This window comes from Scleropages formosus, chromosome 18 (assembly GCF_900964775.1).
Source record: "Scleropages formosus chromosome 18, fSclFor1.1, whole genome shotgun sequence".
In the NCBI taxonomy this organism is placed as follows: Eukaryota; Metazoa; Chordata; class Actinopteri; order Osteoglossiformes; family Osteoglossidae; genus Scleropages; species Scleropages formosus.
The window spans coordinates 19,274,331-19,299,067 of record NC_041823.1 but is presented as its reverse complement, the minus strand read 5'-3'; the positions used below and the strand labels follow the sequence as shown (position 1 = coordinate 19,299,067).

Genomic DNA, 24,737 nt, shown 5'->3' with positions numbered 1-24,737 from the left:
GAATCATTTTCACATTTATTTATTTAATTTTAAAACAAAAAGACATTAACATTTTTCAGTACTATTGTAAGAAAAATATATCATTTTGCAGGAAAGGCCTAACTACCCATTTACATGTATTCATTCATTTACCCAAAACATTCTTTGTACAAGGACATATATTATGTAAACAATATGTATAAATACACACAAAATGTATTTTACACCACAGTTCTTCACATAGTATTATATCTCTCCAAATGTACATTTCATCTCAGCCATTTGAATACAAAATCCTCTCCCTATGCCCAACAGTAATACATTTTTCAAAGATATGATAATAAACCATTAGCACTTTTGCCTGAAGTGTTGATGTGTATTTAAAGTGCAGTTTATGCCCTTGGGACAAAGGTTAGAGTTCATACAGATGGCAGCCACAAGGAAGGATGCTTCAAAAGGCAAGTGTTCATGGTATGGGTCAAAGTGGCAGTTGATCTATGAAATGAAATATTCAGCATCATAAGCATCAAATATTCTAAACAAACTTTCATCAGAAATGTTTAACAGTATGCATGTTAAGTGTAAAATTGTTGTAATCACAGGACAAGAGTACAGTAATGTACAGTATATACGTACAATATAGTAATCATCTAAGACAACTAGGAACAATCCCATTTTTATTTGATTTTGGTTTCCAACTGGCAAATCTGTTTTGTCTTTACCTGAACAAAGGAGGTGAGGAACAGGTGAGTATGGTGGATACCAGATAGAGAGGTGTCTTTGGGCTCTTTCAGTAAACTCTTCTGATATGCCTGGGAGGGAGACAAGAGGTCAGAGCGGAAGTGAGCAAAATGGTGAAAGACAAAGGGATATGAAGAAAGACAAGAATTAGGAAGAAACATATCTGTTGGGTAAAGACAAAAGGGGCCAAGAAGGACCTTCTAACCTGCAGCGCAATCTCAAGGGCTGTGTATTGAAGCCAGATCTCTCGCTGTTGTTCCAAGGTGAGAGTGAGCAGGTGAGATCCATGTGGAATTTTGGTTATGTTACTGTACAGTGCCCAGACACACTCACTCACTGCCTGCAGAGTCTTACTCTGAGTTTGGACTGAAGAACAAGAAACATCAGTGCATTTTACAGCGCAACAGGAATAACCAGGAGGGAGTTATATGCTGAGAAGAGGTTATGCAAATATGAGGTGACGATGAAGAGTTACAGAACAGCAAAGATGCTTTACTTGAAGAGCTTGGAATGTGATTTACCTCTGTACAGTATGCTGCTTTTGAGACTGGCATTAGTAAAATAAAATAACATCTGAACAGGTCAATGGAGTAAGGTAGCAGCATCACTCAGATGCATTTTGGGGCAGCTGGTAGCATAGTGGATAGAGTTGTTGCCTTCAGAGCCGAAGGTCACAGGTTCGAATCTCAGCTGCAGCTGTAGTACCCTTGAGCAAGATACTTACTCTAAATTGCTCCAGTAAAATAACCCAGCTGTATAAATTGGTCGATAACTATAGGTATCTTAACATGGCAACTGGAGAAAAGAATCAGCTACATAGTTAAATGGATGTGGTTCAAGCAAAAGTTGAAGAAGAAAGAAACACAGAGCAGAACTGAACTTAAAGGGATTGACAGTAGGTGGCATGGTGGTGCAGTGGGTGGCACTGCCTCCTCACAGTGCCTTGTCTGTTTGGACGTGGGTTTGGATTCATCTAAGTTTGTGTGGGTTTCCTCTGGGTGCTCTGATTTCCTACCACAATCCCAAGGTGTGTATTTCAGATTAACTGGTCACTTATCAGTAATGTGTGAGAGTGTATTTGTGTGACTACCCTGCAATGGACCGGTGTTCCATTCAGTGTGTGACCCTAGAGAGGTTCTGGACCGCCACTATCCTTATAAGGACAAGCGGTTAAGGAAAGTGAGGGAGTAAGATTGATGCCAAGATCACACAGACAGAAAAAGAAAAGTGAAAAGAGAAAAAGAGTGGGAAACAGATCCACAGATGTTTAGATGGATGTGTTTGCCTTACTCTCTGGCAGAAGGAGATGTAAAATATTTTTAGCCATCAGCATCCCAAGTGCTCCATAGTTGACAGCTCTGCCAAACACAATTACAGCATGGATTTAGTCTCATACTCAAGCAATAAGGAGGAAGCAAAATGTTTCAGGCACCAATGACCCAAACCCTAGAGCTGACAACCCTGCCAAACATAATTACTGTACCATGTAGGCATATTCAGTACCTTCTAATGACTGCCCTGAACAATGGAATCTGCAACTGCCCTATGCAATATACCACTAGTGATCAACTGGTCATTTCAGATGCAGGTATCTGCAGCCATGACGGCATAGTGCCAGTTAGTGAACTCTGCCTGGTACCTGGCTGTTCTTCGTGCAGTGACAGCACTCATAATGAGATCTGTATGTAATAGAACTGGAAAAATCTTGTTACCTGGGGTATGACGGATGAAAGAATGGTGGAACAAACATTCCCAGAGGGAAACTGATCTCATTTCCAATAAGAAATGGAGTTATTGACAATCTTGAGGAGACAAAGAGGGGGAAAAAAAAGTTGTCACGTTAAGAGATCCTCAGTTAAAAATGCACATAAAATAGTTTTTTTCCCCCCTTAAATGTCAACGATATGTATGACTCCTCATTTCTGGGTTTGGATTTGATGTGAATACTTCTAGCTGCACAGGCAAGATCCATCGCACACTCCCACATATACACACACAAATAGTCTACTCACATATCAGGGTCTGACATTTCTGTAAAAAGTTTTTTTGTCCTCTTATGTTGAAGAGAAAGAGACTGCAGGTAGTTGGAGAAATACTCATCTTCAGTGATTTTCACCTGGGAGATAAAGAGTATATCACCTGTAATGGAATCACATGCTGCAATAATTTTACTGCCAAATAACATTACTATTAAAACTATTACAATAGCATGAGCTTTAAAAAAAAAAAAAAAAACACTTAATAATGTATAATTACCTCTGAAAATTGTTGATCGAGATTTTTTTTACTCATTATATCAGCATTTGGTGAAAGTCGTGGGGTTAGAGACGTAACCTGTAAAAACAAAAGTCATTACTTTGTAAACATATTATTATTGTGTTATATTAATGTTCTATTAACAAATTTCACTGCAGACATATTTCATTGTAAATTTTTAAATGTTAGATTGTTACAACCTGAGTTTTTATATCCAGGTTTTCCTCTGCCTACACACATTCTTGCGGACAGCTTGATATACTGACAGGTAAGTTTTCTGCCACCCAGATTTATCAGCTTTGCTACACTCAGATGTTTGGCCATTGCACATTGTGTGCATGTCAGGATGGTGTATTTCATGGTTAACTCTTCCATGCGCTATGATTTAGCAACTCCATAGAAACCTTTCAGCGAACGTTTTTTTTCCGCTGCATTTGCATTACTTAGTATAAATGAAATTATATCTTATATAATTTAATTGCTGAATGCGCTCTAATTCCCACAGTTGTTTTACTGCTTCTCTGATCTGTCCGCTCTTGCTCAATGAGATCAGAATAATTGTGTGTTACCTTGTTCCAAACGGTGAGATGATCGTCTTTCAATCTGAGTTCTGCTAATTTGGATTTAAGAGATGAGTATATCGACTGGATCAACACTTCTGCCTGGAAATCAGGAAATTTAAACGCAGTAAGAGAGGTTTCTTTTTTGACTGTCAGCTTCTGCTTTTTGTGTTCCTCAATATGTGGCGCTGCTCACCTCTGGCTCCCCAACCCTCTCTCTCATTGCATTGCTGAGCACTCTGCCGAACGCCTTCTCTGTCTGCAAAACACAGTGAGCCCAGCGGGGGACAACCTGAGGAGGACAGGACCACGTGAAGGCATGTGATGTGTTAGAGACACCTCATTTGGACACTCAAAATCTGGTCTGTAGAAAGAGCACAGTCGGCAGAGCTGTCCTTCAATACTCACATCTTCATCGTCTCCCAGGGCAACTGAGAAATTTCTCTGTATAGCGGTGAATCTGGAGTCTAATGCAGGTATGACTGTGTGTAGGAGACTGAGGATCATGAACGTATGAAGAGTACCACTAGGAGCAATGGAACGATAACAAAAAACAATGATGTTTTCCATAGAGACAATGGAAGGTGCAGCAGAACACTTGCTGGTCTAATTGTGAAAACGCTGTACGCAAAGACACAGCGATGTCTTCCGCTGCGGTACCTGTTACGGAACTCGTGATTGTCTTGCCACTTGCTGATGGTCTTGGACATGTGCGTGATGTATGGTAGGTTGTGCAGGAGAACAGTGTCGGATTCACTGACAGCGAGGGGCTGAAATACGGCCTGGAGACATCCCAGCCAGTCAATACCAGGGGCTTGAGCCTGTGGAGACAAACCAGTGGCAAGGAGATAAGTGACATTTAAAAGCACGCAGGGGTCCATGGAAGTGCAAACAAGCCCTGGAGACACTGATGAAGATGTGGCACGTGGGCAGCGCGTCACAGAAAGAGAGATTTTTCTGACTCGGAGACGGTGGTACCTGCAGGAGAATAGGAGGGCACCTCACCTGCAGCTCCTTCACAGTCATCCGGTGAAAGAGCAGCTTCCTCTGCATACGGTTCGACAACGACTGGGTGAAGAGGGCCAGCTCAGATGACAGCTGGATAAAGAAGCCCATGTGGCTGCTGGTGCTGCTGGAGGGAACCCCAAGAAGACCAAGGAGTCGCACTCGAGACATCAGGAAGTGACGCAGGTCCTGAGACTGAGATGGAGAAGAGAAAGAGAGGTGACGGAGTCTGCCTAGTCAACAGCATTGGCCATTTATCCATGGATGATGTATCAGCTGTGGGAACTATCACTGTCTTCATCTTTCTTACAGAAACACAGCTGCTGCGGAGGAAAATTCCTACCAGAGTTTTCTCTTTCGATGTTTTGTCCTTGCTTTTCCATTCAACTGGAATCTGAAAGTCGGGCTGATCGATCTGTCAAAGAGAAATTTCGAGCAAAGTCACTGCAGCAAAGGCTGAACCACTGAGGTTTCCCGTGTTCTTTGCGACCTTCGTCTCCAGCTGCTCCGTCCGCTAAGCCTGCTGCGTCGCTGGATTGAATTCTCGCAAACCTCAGCAGATCATCTCTAACTCGGTTTTTTTTCATTAACAAATAAATGAATGGAAATCTGTTTTACCTCATTTAAAAAAATAACACGCAACAAAATTCTTGTCATGTATATTAGCTCTGCAGAAATTGATCCATTTTGTAATATGCCACTCTATAAAGAGCGCATGTTCTTGAGCAAAACGTTTCCGTGGTGCTTTTTATTTTTTGTTTTCTGGGTTCAGTTTATTCTGAATATGGGAAAAAAAAATCCCACTCCAGCTAATTAATCTTTATTTCTGTCCAGGCCCAAATCTGTCATATTTTTTAGAGGTGCAGACACAGTCAGTTCAGTTAAGAATAGAGTATCAGGGTGTCTAGGGTCCGATGTTAGCTTGCCCCCAGACTAACCTTATTATCGATCGCACTAACCTGTATGTACTTCTTGTGGTCGCTCGAGTTGACATCCCTTCCCACATATATGTTGAAAAATGGGAAAGTGAAATACTCTGTCATGAGGACAGACAAGGTTGCATTAAAGTCGGTGTGATTCCACTTTCCGGAGAGTGCCCAGCCCCCCAGCTGCACAGAGAGAGAGACAGAGGGCTTATAATGCAGCTTCCTTCCCTGACACTCACGTAGCCCTTTACAGGGAATGAGAAAAAAAAAAAAATCTCAGCTCCCACGGTGACAACATCGGTCCCGTCAATCACCTTTTCTACAAGCTTCAGAATTGGCTTCGGACCGAGCTTTTCAATGGTCTCCGTGTCCATGCAGGAGCGGTAGAACCTTTGCGCTTTCTGTTCTGCCGAGTCCTCGGACGCCGGCCTGTCCGTGGATTCTGATGCGGTGAGGGGGTTCAGAGGTCACACACAGGTTTAATGGTAAATTATTTCACGACAGTTAATGGAGAAGAATACACAGATACACTGAGAAGATGTGTATATGTGTGTGTGTGTGTATATATATATATATATATATATATATATATATATTATAGTATTCAAGCCCCTTGCAAGTTAGCACCATTTCCTGGATTTCGAAAGATACATACACATATTCTTCCAATAAGTACTTTTATTGTATACCTAAATGTTCTAACAGTTTATTTACAAAGTCAAAGAAAACAATTGTAAAAAGATTTTAAAAAAAAAATAAAATTGAAGAAACACTGCTTGAATAAGTATTCAACCCCCATACATTAATATTTTGTAGAGCCTCCTATTGTAGCAACAGCAGCGTAAAGTCGGAGTCAGCTTTGCACAGTGCTCAGGAGTGATTTTGTTCCATTCTTCCTGGCAGATTTTTTGCATGTCACTCAGGATGGATGGATGGTGCTACCGGATTGCAGTTTTCAAGAATTGCCACGGATTCTCAATGGGGTTGAGATCAGGACTTTGACTAGACGACTGCAGGACATTCACTTCTTTTTGTTTTTGAGCCATTCCGGTGTTGCCTCGGCCTTGTGCTTGGGATCATTGTCTTGCTAGGTGAACCTTCTCCCAGGCCTCAGTTTCTGAGCCACCTGGAATAGGTTCTCTTCTAGTATTTCAGTGTATTTAGCTCTAGCCATCATTCCATCAGCCTTAAGAAGATTTCCAGTCACTGTAAATGAAAAGCAACCCCACAGTATTATGCTACCACCACCACATTATGGTGTAGGGATGGTGTTTTTTGTGGCACGGGCAGTGTTAGGTTTGCACCATACATAACGCTTTGAATTATAGTCAAAAAGTTTTTGGTTTCATCTCATCGCAACACCTTTTCCCACATCCTAAAGGGTCCCTCCCATGCGCTGTGGCAAAGCTCAAACACACCTTTTTATGGATATTCTTGAGTAATGCTTTCTTTCTTGCCACCCTCCCAAATAGTCAAGTGTTATGGAAAGCTCTTGATATTGTGGACTCATGCACACATACCCCAGTTTTAACAACTGACTTCTGTAGTTTCTTTAGAGTGATGGCCGGCATCTTTATCACTTCTTATACCAGTTCACATCTTGGTTGGGTGCTACGATTTAACAGATGGCCTTCTTTAGACAGCTACTAAGTAGTGCGATTTACTTCCTGATGATGGATCCACTAATGCTCACTGGACATCTAAACACTTAGATTGTTTTGTACCCTTTCGCTTACTTATACATCTGGATCACTTTATCTCTTACTTCTATGGCATTTTCGCAGAAGGTTCACAGTCTAGTTTCAGTTTCACATTTCAGTTATTTTTAATATCTGAGGACAAAACTTATTTTGGCTTTTGAAATGGACTGTTAGTGTGAAGTAGATCTCAGTAAAAATAGTGATTGTAAGAACATTTGTATTTATCTTTTGAAATCTAGAAAATGCTGCCAGTTTTCAAGGGGCTGGATTACTTTTGCAAAGCATCGTATATCTATCTCAGAGAGACAAGAGAGACAACAGCAATTACATAAAGGAGGCGATTCAACAAAAACTCACCCAAAATTTCTCTTAGCAGCTCCAGCAGAACTGTCCGTCTGACCAACTGGTTAGGCTCAACCTCTGCATACAAGTATCTGTCCACCTCTCTTTTAACAATTTGTTTGTCTCTTTGTCTCCCCTGGGAGACAGTGAGCCCCTTGGCCTTGCAGGCGACCAGGAGGTTGTCGCAGGTCTGGGCCAAAGGATTGGAGGTGATGGACAGTTTTGCTGCAGCCTCAAGGCAGGCCGAAGAGAGGCATGGAAGCGGGGCTGTCACACATCGGAAGAAAGCGATGGTTATGCAAGTACCTGCATTTACACAGTGACCAGCACGGCCTGACCTCTCAGTGACCCTCAAAAGAACTGAATACCCCTGGTTTACAGATCCAGAAACCTCATTATGATCAACTATGCAGAAGTCCCCTCCCAAAAAAGTGGTCCTAGTAAGATGAAATATGCATTTTAAAACCCAGGTCAGTGGGAACAAAAATGATAAATTAATACGTATAGACATACATATATGAACAATGGATTGAATGAAGCTGGGACAGAAAGAGGTGCAGTAGTTTGAGGCATAATCAGGAGATCCTGGTTCATACCACTCACTCCTGCTGTGGTATCCAATGCATTTACCCTGCTAGGTCTGTCTCTGTCACTCTCACACACACACAGTAGCCAAGATTCCAGATTCTCAAAGATACCTTCTTGCAACGAGTTGTCAGAACCAGTGCGGTGCAAATAGATTCCCAGGCACAGCAGTATGATGAGAACAGAGGAGCTGAGGACCAGAAAGAGTCGGCGCTGTCCAGAGAAAGGCCAGGGCTTCTGGACAGACTGCGACTACGAGAGTCCAACAAACTTCCAGTGACAATTGTGAAAGATAATATAGAGAAACGTTGGCGACTTTTTTTTTTTTTTTTTAACCAGCAAAAGTGTTTTGGTTCAGACCCAAGTAGCAGCCTAGCTGTGATTCTAAAAGAACTGCGTCAATAGTACAGTACAGTACCCAAATTTCAAATTATCCAGTACAACAAAAAGTAACATGGTTAAAAAACGGCAGGGAATACCACAGAAATAATGTCATATTGTGCCTAGTATGAAAATCCTTGTCATTCTGCTTATAATAAAAAAAAACATGGACAAAACAGACTGCAGTTTCACTATGAAGAACTGAAGTGACATTTCTGAAAATCGCTTACCGCCGTTAGACCTCTATAACAATTCCCCCGGCATGTAGCCAAAGACACAAATGTTTGTATTAGGGGAGTAAACAGCCATATGGATGACCTTACCTGGGATTCTGGAGGATTGTTAATCATTACCAAGCTTGTGGTTCCGTCTCCTGCTCTTTCTGGTAGTCTCTGGAAGCCTCAAGGTGCGAGTCTCGCTTCATGTGTTTGGGTTCCCTCGCTGGCAGCCCCCTTTCCTCAATACCTCCTTCGTCAGCCGTCATCCCTGCCCCCTATCTCCCCTCATCACTTGTCCGTCTCCCTCTCCCCCCGCTGATAAAGAGCGACCCGGTCGGCTGCTCAACATCACCCTGTCCCACCGTGTCAGCATGCCGGGCCGCTGCAAACGAAGTCGGCGGGAGCCACGGCGAGGTCAAACACCGCCGTCGGGGCAGAAGGTACCGCACAACCGAAACGCGGTCGGCCGGGGTCACATTGCCGTGGAGGGAACCTGAAGGGCGTAAGGAACGGCACCGTTGAAGATTACAGGCTGCTTTACACTTATGTGACGGAGCGCCGCTTTCGCTGCTTGCGCTTATCGGCCACAAACAGCCCTGGGGCGAACTGATAGAAAGGGAGACGCGTGCGTCAGTTTATTTTGCGGCGATGCACACGCACGAAGATTCAAGCTTTCACACGAAGAGCCTTTTAAGGAGGCGTCACCCCGGGGACACAGGAACGTAACAACGTGAGGTCAAGAAGCTGAGATCAAACATCATTTTGGGAATTAGTTTTCAGTTTATTAAAGAGTAGCCTATGAATAAAAAAAAAAAAAAAAGAAAAATTTAATGACAAAAGGTTGACAAAGTTGAGATAGCATACAAACCGTACACAATATATGCAGCTACACGTAATGTAAAAGAGTATATAGTATATGCGGAAAAAAAATCACTACAGATAATGGGGAAAAAAAAAACAACCAACTCCTGTAATACCTGATAATACTGACAGAACAACGGTATTACTGCATCTCAGAATTAACCTGAAATTATTCACTTGAAGAAAAGGCTTGATGACAGATTAATTTAAAAAAATAGCTCTTACTATTATTACCGCTATGATAAAAATAACCAGTAACAAGCAAGTATCCTTTCATACAAGTATGGATGAAGTGTTATTTAAGTTTCACTCAGGAACCTGTGTATACATGTAATGCATCAAATATGTGAAATCAGAAGGAAAAAAAAAATGGAATGATAAACGTTATGGTGGCGAAGGGTCCACTCCATATTATTGTAAATAAAAATGTAGTACAAAACAAGTTTCCAACAGATTAAATGAAAACAATCCAATTAAAAAAATGCAATAAAACAGTGGTAATGTGTTACAATATCAGTGAAAACAGCTAGAGTGAAACGACATTCAAAAAAAAAAAAAAATCATTTATTAGTAAACAGAACTGAATACAGCTGTGTGGGAAAATAACTGCAACTGTATCTTTAGTCACTGGAAACTGAAATCCCAAATCTGTAGTTCAGTTCCCAGGTGTGAGCAGCTATATTACTGAAGCTGTAAATCTAAGTGCAGTCAGTCAAGTGTCATTGTGCTTATATGATAGAAATGTAACTTATGTGTAGAGAATACTTAAATTCCTTAATACTAATTAAATTAATGAATTCCACCAATAGGAATTCAAATACTACCAGTATGTCTAACTGCAGCCAATTCTACCTTGTGTGTCCTAAATCCACATTTTAACTTTTTCAGTATTCACCAAACAGTAAATATCACTATTTCTTCCACAAACTCGCTGAAAAGAGAACTGCTATTTATAAGAATTTTTGCTCGTTTCTTATTGTTCCTCGACTCGAAATGCCAACACCCGTCCACCTGAAAACTGACTGCGCCACCCTTAGGAGTCTTAAAATTCTTAACTATTAGTTAAACCCTAAAATTTGTGCCTAGACAAGTGAATTAAATGCATTTTTAAATTCATACTGTTCACACGGCTAAACACGTCAAGTACGTAAACCTTCTTGAGAACTGGGAGCTCTGCGCTCTCACAACACCAAACCTGGAAAGTGTGACTTGTTCATATTAGACTCACTACTGTAAAGCTTTTTTTTTTTTGCATCATTAAGTTTATAGCCCTAGGAGGGAGAGAGAGAGAGGGGGGAAAAAAAAAAGAAAACATATATACTACTGTTCCCATGCAGCAAAGACAAAGTAAAGAAGAAACTGAACACACCACTGCTTGGAGATGCAGTTTGTAGAATGCACATCTGTCAAAAGCATCCTGTAAATATGCTGTGTAACTGATCCTAGTAAACACTACCCAAAGTGCACTGGTTGAGAGAATCCACCAAAAAAAAAAAAAAATTAAAAAATAAAAAAAAAAAAAACCAAAACACACACACATATTCTTAGCCCTACAGAGTGTTTTACCTTACTGTTGTTCACACAGTTTATATTTAAATCGAAGAGGCTGCTGTGCAGTGAAAGTCCCAAAGCACACTGGTGTTTCAGAGACCACTTCAAGCTAAAGCTATACCTGTGCAAATCATGCCGGGAGCTAGTAAATGCACCGAACGCACCGTAGAAGGCCAACCGGGAGGACGCGTAGATCATTCTCACGGTACAGTACATTACCTCTGTACCGAGAGCGGGAGCGTGACGGCAAGCAAGAAGAGCAGAATGTATATAATGGAAGAAACAAAGGGTCATCAGCTCCCGAAATCCTATGAAGTCTAAACGAGCTGACGGGTCTGACTTGGCAGGGCTTCCCTCAAATCACTGAGAAGCCTGCTTCGCTCGGGCGGTGTGGCACTTGAGGCACAGGATTCTGCCGTCCAGGGGGTAACAGCCATCGGCGTTCGCCTCTATCGAGAGAGGGCGCGCGCAGTCCTGCGGGGAAGAGGCGCACGAAAAGGCCGTTGCAGGTTAGTCGCGATCGAGGAAATGCTAAACACAAGCAAGAACTGCATGCAAACAGCGAGGCTCCCGTGCCGTATACGGGACAGGATAAGAGCGGCAAACCAGGACTAGATCCCCTGGATAGCACCAGCCGCACCACGTCCGAGCAGAGGGCTTCATTACCTCACATTTATAGCACTTCAGGTGGAAGTTCTTGTCGAGGGCGACAACCCGGATCGTCTCCTCGCTACCCGGATCGGGCACTATGGGCTCCTTGCAGCTCACGCAGACAGGGGAGAAGCGGCTGAGGGGGAGAGAAGGGCTCCTGATATTGCCGTCGCTGCTGACATCTCAAACGGCGAACCCAGAGCACAGATTTTTTTCACCCAACAAATTATACACTAGAGGGGGTGCGGTGGCACAGCGGGTTTGACCGGGTCCGACCGGGTCCTGCTCTCCCGTGGGCCTGCGGTTCGAGTCCCGCTCGGGGTGCCTTGCGATGGACTGGCGTCCCGTCCTGGGTGTGTCCCCAGCCCTTTAGACCCTGGGACCTCCTTTATCAAATAGGGCCTCGGCAGTAAAGGCCTACAGCTGTGTATACCTGAAAATTATTTAATTAAAGTGCGCCGTGGTACATTTTTCATTAAAAGGATTCCGCTAAACTACGAACCTCTTATTCTCATATCTTTCCGTAAACAAAATGTATTACCAAGCAAGTCGCATTTACCCTCATTTTCCAGGTCAGCGAAAGGAATTATTTAAAAATCACTTCTGGTGTATTCACAACATAACACTTTTTAAACTACTTGATGAGGAAATATTTTTAAAAAGAAGAGAAAACAACAGAATTACCTTGTTCGAGTGCTTTGCCGACTGGGAGCGAAGCGCAACGTTATAGTTCTTCCAAAAACGGCGAAGCGAAAGCCGGTGATTTTCCCACAAAATCAAGTTTCACCTTCACGCGCCTCTAAGCTCCGCAAAGCCGGTGAGAAAACCGCTGAGCGGCACTCTGATGTCGAGCCAAACATCCGAAGCAATTTTGAAATTACACCCTTCCGAGTTCACGTGACGGGCTTCCGCAGGCAGAAGCGTTCGCGCTGATCCCCCCCAACAACTTTCTTTACCCATTTAAGCAACACCTCTATCCAAGAGGCCTAAAAACCTAGGGCTGCTATAACGCGTTACTCATTTATTCGCCCGGGGAATTTTTACCGGAGCAATTCGGGGCAAGTACCACGGTCAGAGATACTCCAGCAGGAGGTGGGCTCCGAACCCGCGTCTCTCGAACGTAAAGCGACGGTTCTAAGCGCCGCTATATTCCGACCCGACTTTCACATTCCCCAAGCTTAACGTTTTGAGCTTTTCGCTCGAAGCGCGAGCGGGAACGCCGCAACATCGCAGCTTCTGCGGAAAAAGCCTCACCGGTGGTAGTCGGCCACGCAGTACGGGTGGTTGTCATCGTCGGTGATGAAAGGAGTCCCCTCCAGGCTGCAGCTGCAGGTGGTGCAGCGGAAGCAGTGAGGGTGGAAGCTCTGCCCCACGGCCTTCAGCACGCGGTCGGTGACGCGCTCCCCGCAGCCAGCGCACACAGCCAGGGAGTTCTGCCACGCAACAGGGTAAAAAGGAGGTAAAGCGCACGTGAAGTCGTCGCAACCGAGAGGACCGAGAACCGCGGCTAGCGCGTCGTTCCACAGGCGAGGTCTTGCCTCTATCGGAAAAATGGATCGGAGGAACCGAGCCGCTTCGAGAGAGGCAAGAGCACGGGAAAGACGGCGCGCGCATGCGCCCGGGTGCGAGAATCGCTTACCACATAGCATTCTTCGCACTGCGGCTGCCCGTCCCTGTCGTAGAACTGCATCCCCTGCAGGGGGCGGTGGCAGCTCATGCAGCAGAAGCAGTCGGAGTGGAAGAGTTTGTCCATGGCTCGTACGGCAGGCTGGGAACGCGAGAGAGCCTGGCCGCATTTCCCGCAAACCTCTGCGAGACAAAGACGCAGAGAGGTGTAAACGCGCGCCGCTCTAGGACACGTTACACTCTCGTCTTCGCTTCTCATTTGGCGTCGTCATAATGTAGTAGAGCATCTTTAGCGCTTCGCAAGGCAGAAGTGGCCTACGGGAAGCCGCTTTGTTTGTTTGGACTAAACGACGAAGCACAGAACAGGAAAAGACAGTTAAACTGGACAAAAAATTAAACATCACTATTCTTAGTTTTAGGGGGCGCGGTGGGTTTGGCCAGTGCCTGCTGTATGGTGGGTCTGGGGTTCGAGTCCCACTTGGGGTGCCTTGCAATGGACTGGCGTCCCATCCTGGGTGTGTCCCCTCCCCCTCCAGCCTTGCACCCTGGGTTAGGCTCCGGTTTGCCGCAACCCCGACCGGGACAAGCGGGTGTAGACATTGGTTGGCTGGTATTCTGAGTTTTCCCGTCATTTTCAAACTCTCTCTTCGAACAGCCTGAGCGCTTCAGCCACGCGGCTCTTTAAAATGAACTCAGATTCAGCCTCATTACCATTTTCGCAGAAGTTTGACGCTCGTTCAACGCGCGTTTATCCGCCTCTGCCAACGGGCTGCCGATCGAAAACTTGCTCCTGCGATCGATGAATTTAAGCGATCGCGTTTTTGTAGTCGCGCGTCAAAGCTCAGGTACCGTATAATGAAAAAGACTGAGAACTGCAGACATGCGCTTAGGCTCTGCTAACAGGCGCTGTGATTTAATTCTTCTATGGCATGCTTCAGTCTCGTGTGGAATGCAACAGCTGACTGCTGCGCCCGTCTGACCTTAAGTGGTAAATCCTCACGAGCGGCTCCAGATGGCGATGGCATCCTACAGTCCTTATTGATCAGCGAAACAACGCCAAGGAACAGCCGTGCGAATCTTATTATACTATTCTGGGAATTTAAGGAAGGTCCAAACCTCTCCTTTTGTCCCCTCTTTCTGTCTTTTTCGGCGCGCCCGAGGGAGCAGATCTCAGACAATCGGTAAACTTGGGTTACTGTGTCGACTAACAAAAAAAAAAAAAAAAAAAAAAAAAAAAACTGGATTTTCAATTTCATAAACTGGACAAGTAGGTGACTAAACATTCTGATTAGTGCGAGTATCAGGACAAGCCCTGGATTTATACACAAGGCAGGCGCACGCGGCTCCGAGCTTCGGAACCGAATAGCGCCAACGTGCGCTCTGCCGGAGGGCTCCGACTACCTGTGGGAGGCGAGGTGATGACCGGTGCGTGCGAGTCCATGTTTCGGATGAAGTCCTGCGTCATCTTCTCCAACTCCTCGACCTCCCTCATAGACAAGGGCACTCCAGAACCAGAGTTTGAGGTTGGTGAGGGCTATGGGATGGTGTATTGGGAAGAGAGACGGAGAGAGATCATAAATTGCCATGCTCGAAGCGGTCGCTCTTAGAACGTTTTTGAGGACCTGCTCAGCAAAACCCACCTTGACGGCCGGAGGTCCCCCAGACGGGCCACGCGGAGAAGACCCTGAGCTCACAGACTTGGGCTGCGAAGCCGGGGGAGCAGTGCTCACGTTTTCCTGGCTACCAGCTGGAGAGGATTTGGAGTGACTAAAAGGTGGCGAAACAGCTGGCTGGGGTGAGGTCTGGTTAACGGGAGGGGGTGGGGGCGGAAAGGAGCTGGATGGAACCGGTTTTGAAGCAGCGGGAGGGGCGCTGGAAACCGGAGGCTTCGGACCAGCTGACGGAAAAGACGGGCCCTTATTGCCGGCTGCGTTTTGATTGACGGGAAAGCTGGTCTTGGGCGCCACTGCCGGACCCTTAACGGCTGGCTGGGCTTGGCTGGGGGCAGGAGCCGGGCTTTGGGCAGCTTGTCTATTCGTCCGTCTTTTGAGCTCTTCGGCCCACGGAGCGGGAGGTGGGCGATCCTGCAGCTCGGGGGGAGGTAAAAACGACAGGGGCTTTGGGGCAGTGACAGGTGGTGGGCCACCTGGTTTGGGCGCAGGCACAACTGGGACTTGACTAGGCAACTGCGAAAACAAAAAAAAAAAAACAAAAAAAAAAAAAGCAAACATTGCACAAGTTTTGTTCATATTTGCTTAAAACAAAGTATCACCCGTCACTTCCCTTCCCTTCCTCCGCTCGAGACTACGTGCCCTGTACCTAACCCTCCAAGAATGTTCGCCCATCCCTCTCGGCACACCGCGACCGTCACCTTCGGGTTGAAAGGTCGTCTGGTCTCCATTTCCGACAACATGCCCGTTAGGGAATCCAGCTGGCGGTCAAAGCTGGTCTGTTTCTCTAGGAGCCTCTGAAGAAGCAAAATAAAAGCCAAGAAAGGGAAGGAAAAACACAGCAAGATCATTGTAAATAGGAAGAGGTGTGGTAGTTTACAGAGACGAGGGGAGTGAGGAGAGCAACAAGTGACGAGTTATCAGTCAGAACAAGGTCCAGCTTTGCTAAAATTAATACATGTAAATATTGAAAAGGGTATTTCGTTTCAGTTTGCCAACTTGGACTTTTTCTAATAAAGAGAGAGGGGCAGAGATGACCAAGGACTCCTAATCCCACTGATGCACGTTTTAAGATACAGTAATACCTCGCCCTGCGTCGTTTCGTGTTGCGTCCATTTCGACTTTACGTCGGTTTTTTGTTAAATGTATATGGAAAAATGCAATTTGTCTTCATTCAGATGACGCGACTTTACGTCAGTCAGCTGAAAACATAAAAAGTTGTTAAAATCTTTATTAAAAAAAAAAAAAATCACTGAAAAACAACTTAAAAAAAGTGTAAAATCAAATAAAAAGAAACGTTAAAATATAAAAAAATATTTTGTAATCTATAAAATCAATTAAAGGCTTAAAAATAAAAAAAAATTTAAAAAAAAATTTATTTACCTGCCGTTCGGCGCCGATAACGTCGAGTTCCGCCGCGTGGCGTCGTCGTTTGCCGCCAGTCGATTCAAACTTGCGTTTGCGCTATTCACAGTGTCTCGTTTGCGTTGCGTTTGTGAATTTAATATTTGCCCCCATGGCTACGAAGAAAGTTTTTTTTTGTTTTTTTTCTTTACTTTAGCGTTAATTGAAATTTATACACTTAAGGGGAATGCTTATTCGGGATTTATAGGGGGTCTAAATCGTTTTTTTTTTAGGGGTTATTTCGTTTTCCGAACGTTTTTCGACTTAAGTGGCGCCCTTTGGAACCAATTAATGACGCAGGGCGAGGTATTACTGCAGCGGTAATGAACACAAAAATTGTAACTGGTATATATGCATTTAAACGGGTCAAAACGGCTACAAAATTCTGTCCTAACTTACCTGAGCATTATTACTGTTATTTGTAGATGGGGCAGAGGGTGGAGGTGGTGGCGGGGGAGGCGGGGGAGGAGGAGGAGGCGGAGGGGTGTAGGTCTGGGAGGTGCTCTCCTTAGGCGCTGATGGGAAAGACAAGTCTTCCGCAGGTGGAGGGGGAGGGTCTGGGAAGGCAGGGGGCGGGGCCTCGTAAGCAGGGGGTGTGGTCTGGCATTCTGGGGGCGGGACTGGCAGCTCAGCATCATCCAAAGGAGGAGGAGGGGGTGGGAAGTCTGAGAGAAGAGGGAGGGAGCCAGCGTCAACAAATCAATCGTTTTCCTCTTTCAATACCCATATTCATAGTTCCCACACTTCCTGCCCCAAGCAGCTCCACATGTAGCGGTAATTATGTCTCAACGTCAATGAGGGCACATGAATAAAACGAGAAGAAGACGTGAAAGATGTTTGACAACCTAGGTCAGGGGCGTCCAACGCGCAGCCAACGTGTAGAGCTGCATGCAGCCGTCAGTTTCTCGTAACACAGCCCTCGAGAACGTTTGTGGGACTATTATATATTAGACAGATCACAGGAACTAGAATATCTAAATCGCATTATACATAAAGTTATAGTTAGACACTATGCTGTTAATTTTATTTAATTATTTTTCCAGTAGAGGGGGCACGGTGGCGCGGTGGGGTTGGCCGGGTCCCGCTCTCTGGTGGGCCTGGGGTTCGAGACCTTGCGCCTTGTGTTGCCAGGTTAGGCTCCGGTTCGCCGCGACGACCCCACTTGGAACAAACGGTTTCAGACGGTGTGTGTGTTTTTCCAATTTAGGCATACTAGATCGAGTGTTTGCTCTGGTTTCCTCCCACAGTCCAAAGACATGCAGTTCAAGTAGATTGGTGGTGCTAAACTGCTCGTGGTATGCGAGTGAGCGAGCATGTCTGTGGCGACCTCGCGATGGACTGGTGCCACATTCAGGGTGTACCCCCAGCTTCACGTCCAGCGATTCCAGGACAGACTCTGGACCCTGCCACCCTGACCAGGACAAGCAGATAGCGAGAGAGGGAGCAAAGATTCGAAATGTCGCTACGATTTCTACATCCGCGGCCCTCCGATCGGTTCGCAATAATGATCGCGGCCCTCGGTCCCCGAACGTCGGACACCCCTGGTCTAGATCTCGGCAGAAGTGTTACCCGTTGACTCGATTTCCGTGATGACTCCCTAAAGCGTCACCACACCCTCAAACGGAGACGCGTCCGACAACGTCAGAGCGAGTGTCTTACCCTCGCAGAAAGCGGGAGGCGGAGGAGGAAGCTCTCCCACGCGACCGATGACCGCCGTACTTGCCGGGGACACGTGGGAAGCTGCTGGCTGCGACTGGTCTGTCTGGCCCCGTGGGCGAGGTGGGGCTACAGAAGCAAACTTCTTTGGCTGATTGTAGAAGGAAGGGGTGGTGACTTTGAGGGAGAGGGAAGAAGTCGCCACGAAAGGTTTGCTGCCGTTGGAGTCGGCCATTATCTCGTCCTGGATGAAGAAAGAAAGGAGGTGAGTCAGTCGAAAAAGATCAGGAGGAGAACTTCTTTCCACCACATGGAGTCGAGCCATACACGCCTGCGTCGTGACGAGCTGGCAGCGGTCCTGGTGGAGAAACAGCTGCGTTCCTTTATACCCACCTATAAATAATGCCCCAACAAAGACTACAATGAGGCAGCAGGAGGCCTGGCGGTCAGGGCTGCCATCCTGCACTCAAAGGATCCAGGCTTAAGTCCTACCGCTCGCCTGCCGTGGGACCCGCGATCAGGGTACTAACCCTGAACCCAGCTGGTTACATGAGTAAAAAGTTGTTCAGATCTTCAGGGGTCCCTCAGTGTTTAAAACAAAAAAATAAATAATAATAAAGTCTTCATACTATTCTTAATGGTCACATCTAACGGCTACCCAGTACGAGATGATATGCTGGCGCTGACCCTGCACCAAAACAGGCCAACGCAGCAGGCGGGAGGGCCCTTTGCAATCCAGCAATAAAGATCTTTAGAGATATTTTCAGGAAGTTATCTAAGGCATGGTGGCACAGCGAGTAGTGCTGCTGTCTCACAGCGCCTGGGTGGTGCGAGAGAACATGGGTTCGATCTCTGCTCAGTCTGTGTGGACTATGTATGTTCTCCCCATATCTGTGTGAGTTCCCTCTGGGTGCTCTGGTTTCCTCCCACACTCCAAAGACATGCTATTGAGGTTCCCCCATAGTGTGCAAGTGCCAGAGCGTGTGTTCCACTGATGTATGGATGAGTGACGCAGTGTATCTAGAACTGTAAGTCTTTGGGTGCTCTGGTTTCCTCCCCCACTCCAAAGACATGCTGTTCAGGTTCACCCACAGTGTGTGAGTGAGTGAGAGAGAGAGAGAGAATGTTCCACTGATGTATGGATGAGTGACCCACTGTAAGTCACCATGGTGAATAAAGTGTGTGGGCTGATATCACTACACAGAGTTCATTGGAAGTCACTTTGGGGGGGAGGGAAAGTGTCTGCTAAATAAATAAATGTAAGGCTCACCCCAAAGTGGCTCTATTGTTAAATAGCACAGGATGCCCTCTAAAGGGTGCAGCTCGGAGCTGCGCTTAAAAACGGATCCTATAGAGCGGACAGAAATTAACGGCTGGGTCTCAGGAGGAAGGAGGACAGGTGTACAGCAAAGAGACGGAAGAGAAGCAATTTCTGAACAGCTACACCACTAGCAGCGCTTCTCCTTCCACTCGTTCGAGTTGCATCCGCCCGCACTAAACCCGTTCCCTCCTGAGAACGTTCAGCACCCGCAGCTCACCATGTCACCGACCTCCTCCTGCTTCTCGAGCTCAGGTGTCCCCGGCGCGCGGGACGTCGGCAAAAGCTGACAGCAAGGCAGATGCTGCAGACACACACGTGGTTCTCACGGTGCGCTAATGCCTCTGTGGGGCGGGGGGGGGGGGGGTCAGTGCCGCTTGGCCTGCCCAAGAGTGCTGACGAGCCAGCGGTTTTTGTAAAGCCCTCTGGCTCGACTCTAAATAACTCGTCTCGGGAGCGAAGCATTCCTCGCAAACACGAGCGGGTGTCCAAGCATCTGATCTCAAAGACACAAACTATTTAATCGCACCTGGTGAAGCACTTTAAAAATCACTGCCATTTTTCTCAAAAAAAAGAAAAAAAAAGAAAACCTTGAACTTTCTGCTACTTCTGCTTTGCGCTACATGCCAGCAGCGCTCTGGTATTGTGAGGCTGCACCATGAAGGTCACTGTGTCCAGACATCAGCTGTAATATCAAAACAAATGGGTTTCTGCATTTTTTTTTTTTAAATATCTAAAAAAAAACCCCCACACACAAAAAGATTGTGTAATATCTACGAATGACTTTTGAACTTACGTGACCCAAATGAGACGGAAAGCAAGTGTAACTTTTTTCGAGACCAAAACAGGAGCCCATATTTTAGGACAACACTCCACTGTCCCTAAGCCTTGGACTTATTCTGGCCAAAATTAAAATATAAACAAACCATAAAAATATAGCGTGTGTGAAAACAAGCCCTTACTTGTGTCTGTCTTGGTATCTAGAGATGAACAATGTGTTGATTCCAAGGGAATCTGCAGGAGCAGCACACATACAGCAAAGCAGCGTGGCCCTGAAGGGTGCTGCAGCGGGAGGTTGCAGGTTTGAATCCCACCTCCTGCTGCAGCACCCTTCAGCAAAGTACATACGCCAAAATCGCATAGAGATTGGGGGGGAGGGGGAGAAACACCCAGCTGTTTAAATAATTAAAATAGGCAAATCACTGAAAGGAGCTCAACATTTTAAATCGCTTTGGAGAAAAGCATCACATAAATGAATAAATGTAGTGAGAGACACTAAAGTAAATTTACAGTGCAGAAATGGAAAGTGGATGTGAAGAAGTGGAAATGGTGTAAAGACAGCTCAGGGCCCTGTAGGTAGGGTTACATACTCCATTTCTACGCCCTTATCATTTAGCCATATAAACCACTATTTAAATTTACATTTATTCATTTAGCCGAAGCCTTTCTCCAGAGCGATTACAACGTTTCACCCATTGATACGGGGTGTCATTTTTGCCGAGCACCTTGCTCAAGGATCTTAGAGCGGGAGGTGGGAATCGAACCTCCTGATTCCAATGCCAGCGCCTCTAACCACAACGCCACCTGCTGGCCGTCTACATGCTATACATGTGTTGTACGTAATAAAAAGTAAAGCATGAGCATACGTATTAGCTAAGAACGAACCAGAGTACCTGAGACCCCAGTGTGAGTGCAGTTACAGTGAAACCTAGCGGAAAGAGCAAACTACGGCTTAAACTCACTGCTGGCGTTGGCAGCGCGCGCACACACACGCGCAGCACTGGAATAGTTCTTTATACAATAGACACACGTTTCACTTTGCTCGAGCAGCTCGCTACACGACTCCCCCCCCCCGACACACACACACACACACACACACACACACACACACACACACACAGCATGACTCGTTCTGCTCAGAAATCGGTGTCCGAATCGCCCCGTAAGCGCGTCTAACGGTATGATCTGCCGGTAAATCACGGTGCTGTACTCATCTCTTACCAGACCGGCGAGCGATGGAAAGAAGAAGAAGAAAAAAAAAAGAAAAAAAAGGCTGCACTAGTTGGGCTTAACCGAAAAGCGGCAGTGTGATAAAAACTGTGTGTCTGTGTGTGTCGCCGCCTGGTCGGAGACGCCCTTCCTCCACCGAGTGAAAATCGCACCCGTTAAAAGCCGTCAAATCCGCAGCCTCCGATCCCACGCCGCTCGAGCCACACACACTTAGTTCCTGCGGCGAAGCGGCTGAACGGTGGCGGAGACGCGCAGTGCACGGTGAGCGCGCGCGGCACCGCCCTCCTCCCTCGCCTGAACCCGCGAGCCGCTTTCCACGGACCGCACGGAGCCCCACGCGCCTTCACCTTTTCCTGTTAAAGTGACCGACTTCCTGTTAAAGATACCACACTTCCGCGTCTGCCTCTGGAGGACGGGGGGGCGAAATGTCCAAATACAGCTGATCTCCCATTGTCTGCTGCTGGTCTCACTGGACCTACTGATCTTCCCATATCTATATAGGTATGGGGAGATTTGTGGGTACAGTGAGACCAGCAGTAGATGATGGGAAAATCAATAGATAGGGGGAGATCTGTAGGTACAGTGAAACCAGCAGTAGACAATAGATCAGTAGGTATGGGGAGGTCTATAGGTACAGTGAGAGCAGCTGTAGACAATGGGAGATCAGTAGGTCCAGTGAGACAAGCAGCAGAGAATGGGAGATCAATAGATATGGGGAGATCGGTAGGTACAGTGAGACCAGCAGTACACAATGGGAGATGATCTCCCATTGCTTGCTGCTAGTCTCACTAGACAGTCATCTCCCCATACCTATTGATCTCCTATTGTCTACTGCTGATCTCACTGTACCTACTTGATCTGCCCATACCTATTGATATCCTATTGTCTGCAGCTAGTCTCACTAGACCTACTGATCTCCCATTGTCTACTGCTGGTCTCACTGCACCTACTTCATCTCCCCATACGTATTGATATCCCATTGTTTGCAGCTAGTCTCACTAGACCTACCGTCTCCCATTGTCTACTGCTGGTCTCACTGTACCTACAGATCTCTCAATACCTACTGAGCTCCCATTGTCTAATGATCTCAGTGTCTGCTGCTACTCTCACAGTGCGTACTCCTCACCGTGTCTACTGATCGCACAGTTAAAATACTGCTCTCGCGGCGTCTAGTAGCAGTGGTCTCCGCTGTCGGTGCGCGCGCGCGCCGGTCCCCCGCGCGCTGCCCACAGCGCAGGCGCTCAGTTGGCCCCGCGAGCCCAGCGCTAGAAGTGCCCTTCGGAGCAGCGCGGTGTTTCAGCTCGGAGTGAAAGGAGCTCCGTTCCTCGCAGTGCTGCAAAATTCGTGCTAAAAGTAGTTAAGAGATCATGACCCATTCTTACCTGGTCCTATTTCTCCCTCAGGAAAAGGAAGAAAACGGTGCGCTGACACACAAACACACACATACACATACACCCTCTCTCTCTCTCTCTCTCTCTCTCTCTCTGGCACTTGTGTGGCTAAGCGACCGCTGTGTTCAGCGCGGCCATTCGCTGTGTATATATGGTACTAACTTTTCTCTCGAACCTTTTCAGTTCCTCCACAGCTGCTGGACCCGCCTCCCCCCCGGTCCCCCCGCGCCGAAAGGAATGACACAACCCTCCGAAACAAGTTCCCTCTCGTCTCTGACTTTCGCCAGCGCGGCTACGTTGCTCTGTAAACACACCCCCCTCCCCCTTTTCTATCCTGCCGTCCCTCAGCATGGTACGGCGATAGGTAGTGCGTGCGTGCGTGCGTGCGTCTGTGTGTGTCCTCCACCCCCACCTCTACATTTTCGCCCCGTCTCTCTCTCTCTCTCTGGATTCTTGCAACATTCTTCACCCGATGACATCAACGCTGGGCCTCCGTTTCCTTGTAAGGTCAGGAGGAGGGAGAGCGGCGCGCTAATAAAGGTAGCGGAGCGCTTGCGCTCACGCGCCGAGGCTGCGCGAGGAGCCGCTGCGCGCGTCGCGGACCCGCGGCGACAGCGCGCTGTATATCTCCGCGTCTGTTTCGTGTGTTATTGACACGGACACTTCCAGTGCAATGGCGCATCCTCACGGTTCACTTTGTGGGTTTTTTTTTAGGGAAACACACCGAGTGCCAGCTCTTTCGAGCGAGTTTGGCGATACCGCTCTGCGTGTGTGTGTGTGTGTGTGTGTGCGCGCGCGCGCGCGTCCTCTGCAGGGTGGTGGGACGTGTCCCAGCAGGTCACCGCCTGGGAGACGAGGTCACCGTGCCCCTCCTGCACATCTGTTCACTTGGAACACACCTTGTATGAGCGCGCTGCGGGAGGGGAGCCACGCGGAGGCGCTTTCACTCTGATCACTCGGGTCGCTAAGAGCGCGCGCTCAAGTTCTCATTTTTCAGCTCGTGGGCTCCGGTTTGCAGCTGCATGACGTCATGGCCGCACCATAAATAGTGCCGCCCTTCGCTCCGATGGAGCCTTTCCGCCAGCGCAGGGGCCATCGTGCGGAGCCCCCGAGGCCGGGAGTGTCCCCGGTGTCCAGCGGCTGTGGGGGGAGGGGGTGTGGCTGGAAATGGACGCTGGGATCTCTGGCCACGTGTTCGCCCCGTGCGTGGGTGTATTGAGTTCAGAGCCAGCTTCCCGGCAGGGTGGGGTACGGTGGCTGTGGGGGGTACCCCTGAGTCGGCCTTAGGCTGGAACTGAGCAGCTCTGGAGCAGAACCCGGCAGAGCTGGCGGGCATCCAGACGTGCTATGAGCAAGCCCTCTTCCCCACTCCCACGGCGCGTGACTCACTATTAGCTCATGACATGGCGCAAAGTTAGCGCAGGCACACTGAACTCTGTCCCTTCTGATTCACGCGCTGGGTTACCCACGCTGCGGAGCCCGCCTCGCGCCATACGTGTGCATGTTGAAAGGCAGACCTTCGCACGCACAGCCGTGGAGGTGAAGGATACGACGCTTTTCTGGCGTCCAACTCTCAGACCGGGCTGTTGCCTGCAGAGCAACGGGCTTGAGCTCCAAGCGCTGCGGGGGTTTTGCGGCTCATGACTGACTGACTGACCTCTGCTGTCATTCGCTGATGGTCCAGCAGGTGTCAGTGCAGCACACGGTGCGACGCCAGTGAGGGCTCATGGGGAAATGGTTCAACGGACAGAAATGAAGTTACGCGGATAGACGGAGAGGAGGGACCTTGGGTGCAAAGTATTGATGCTGATCAAGATGCGGAGATGAAGAAGACGGACGCAGACGCGTGTGGAAGCAGACAGGCCGAGAGACAGCTGACAGAGAGCGGCGGATGGAAATGGGGAAA

The 24,737-nt window shown here is 47.3% G+C and overlaps 2 protein-coding genes across 7 annotated transcripts; both read right to left on the bottom strand.

Annotated features, from left to right (window-relative positions):
• Positions 1–97: 97 nt before the first annotated feature.
• On the bottom strand, positions 98–9,280 carry kel (Kell metallo-endopeptidase (Kell blood group)). Its single transcript, XM_018737911.2, has 18 exons — positions 8,799–9,280; positions 8,208–8,346; positions 7,525–7,776; positions 5,782–5,909; positions 5,501–5,650; positions 4,885–4,956; positions 4,542–4,736; positions 4,197–4,357; positions 3,945–4,062; positions 3,733–3,828; positions 3,546–3,638; positions 2,977–3,054; positions 2,733–2,836; positions 2,433–2,522; positions 2,011–2,078; positions 926–1,086; positions 702–791; positions 98–474 (listed from the first exon to the last, which is right to left on the bottom strand). The coding sequence occupies exons 1-18, from the start codon at positions 8,823–8,825 to the stop codon at positions 328–330; spliced, it is 2,169 nt and encodes a 722-aa protein (XP_018593427.2). The 5' UTR covers positions 8,826–9,280; the 3' UTR covers positions 98–327.
• Positions 9,281–10,120: 840 nt separating this feature from the next.
• On the bottom strand, positions 10,121–23,317 carry zyx (zyxin). 6 transcript variants are annotated; one of them, XM_029260161.1, is made up of 10 exons: positions 22,994–23,224; positions 18,116–18,356; positions 16,856–17,121; positions 15,754–15,849; positions 15,023–15,568; positions 14,784–14,916; positions 13,396–13,565; positions 13,011–13,189; positions 11,772–11,892; positions 10,121–11,579 (listed from the first exon to the last, which is right to left on the bottom strand). In XM_029260161.1, exons 1-10 carry the CDS (start codon positions 23,180–23,182, stop codon positions 11,466–11,468), a joined length of 2,055 nt encoding a protein of 684 aa, XP_029115994.1. In that variant the 5' UTR covers positions 23,183–23,224; the 3' UTR covers positions 10,121–11,465. The 6 variants fall into 6 exon arrangements, with proteins under 6 accessions (XP_029115994.1, XP_029115995.1, XP_029115999.1 ...); XM_029260162.1 differs by lacking the exon at positions 22,994–23,224 and adding an exon at positions 19,651–19,694; XM_029260166.1 differs by lacking the exon at positions 22,994–23,224 and adding an exon at positions 23,244–23,317 and having other exon boundaries at positions 10,122–11,579.
• Positions 23,318–24,737: the final 1,420 nt, after the last annotated feature.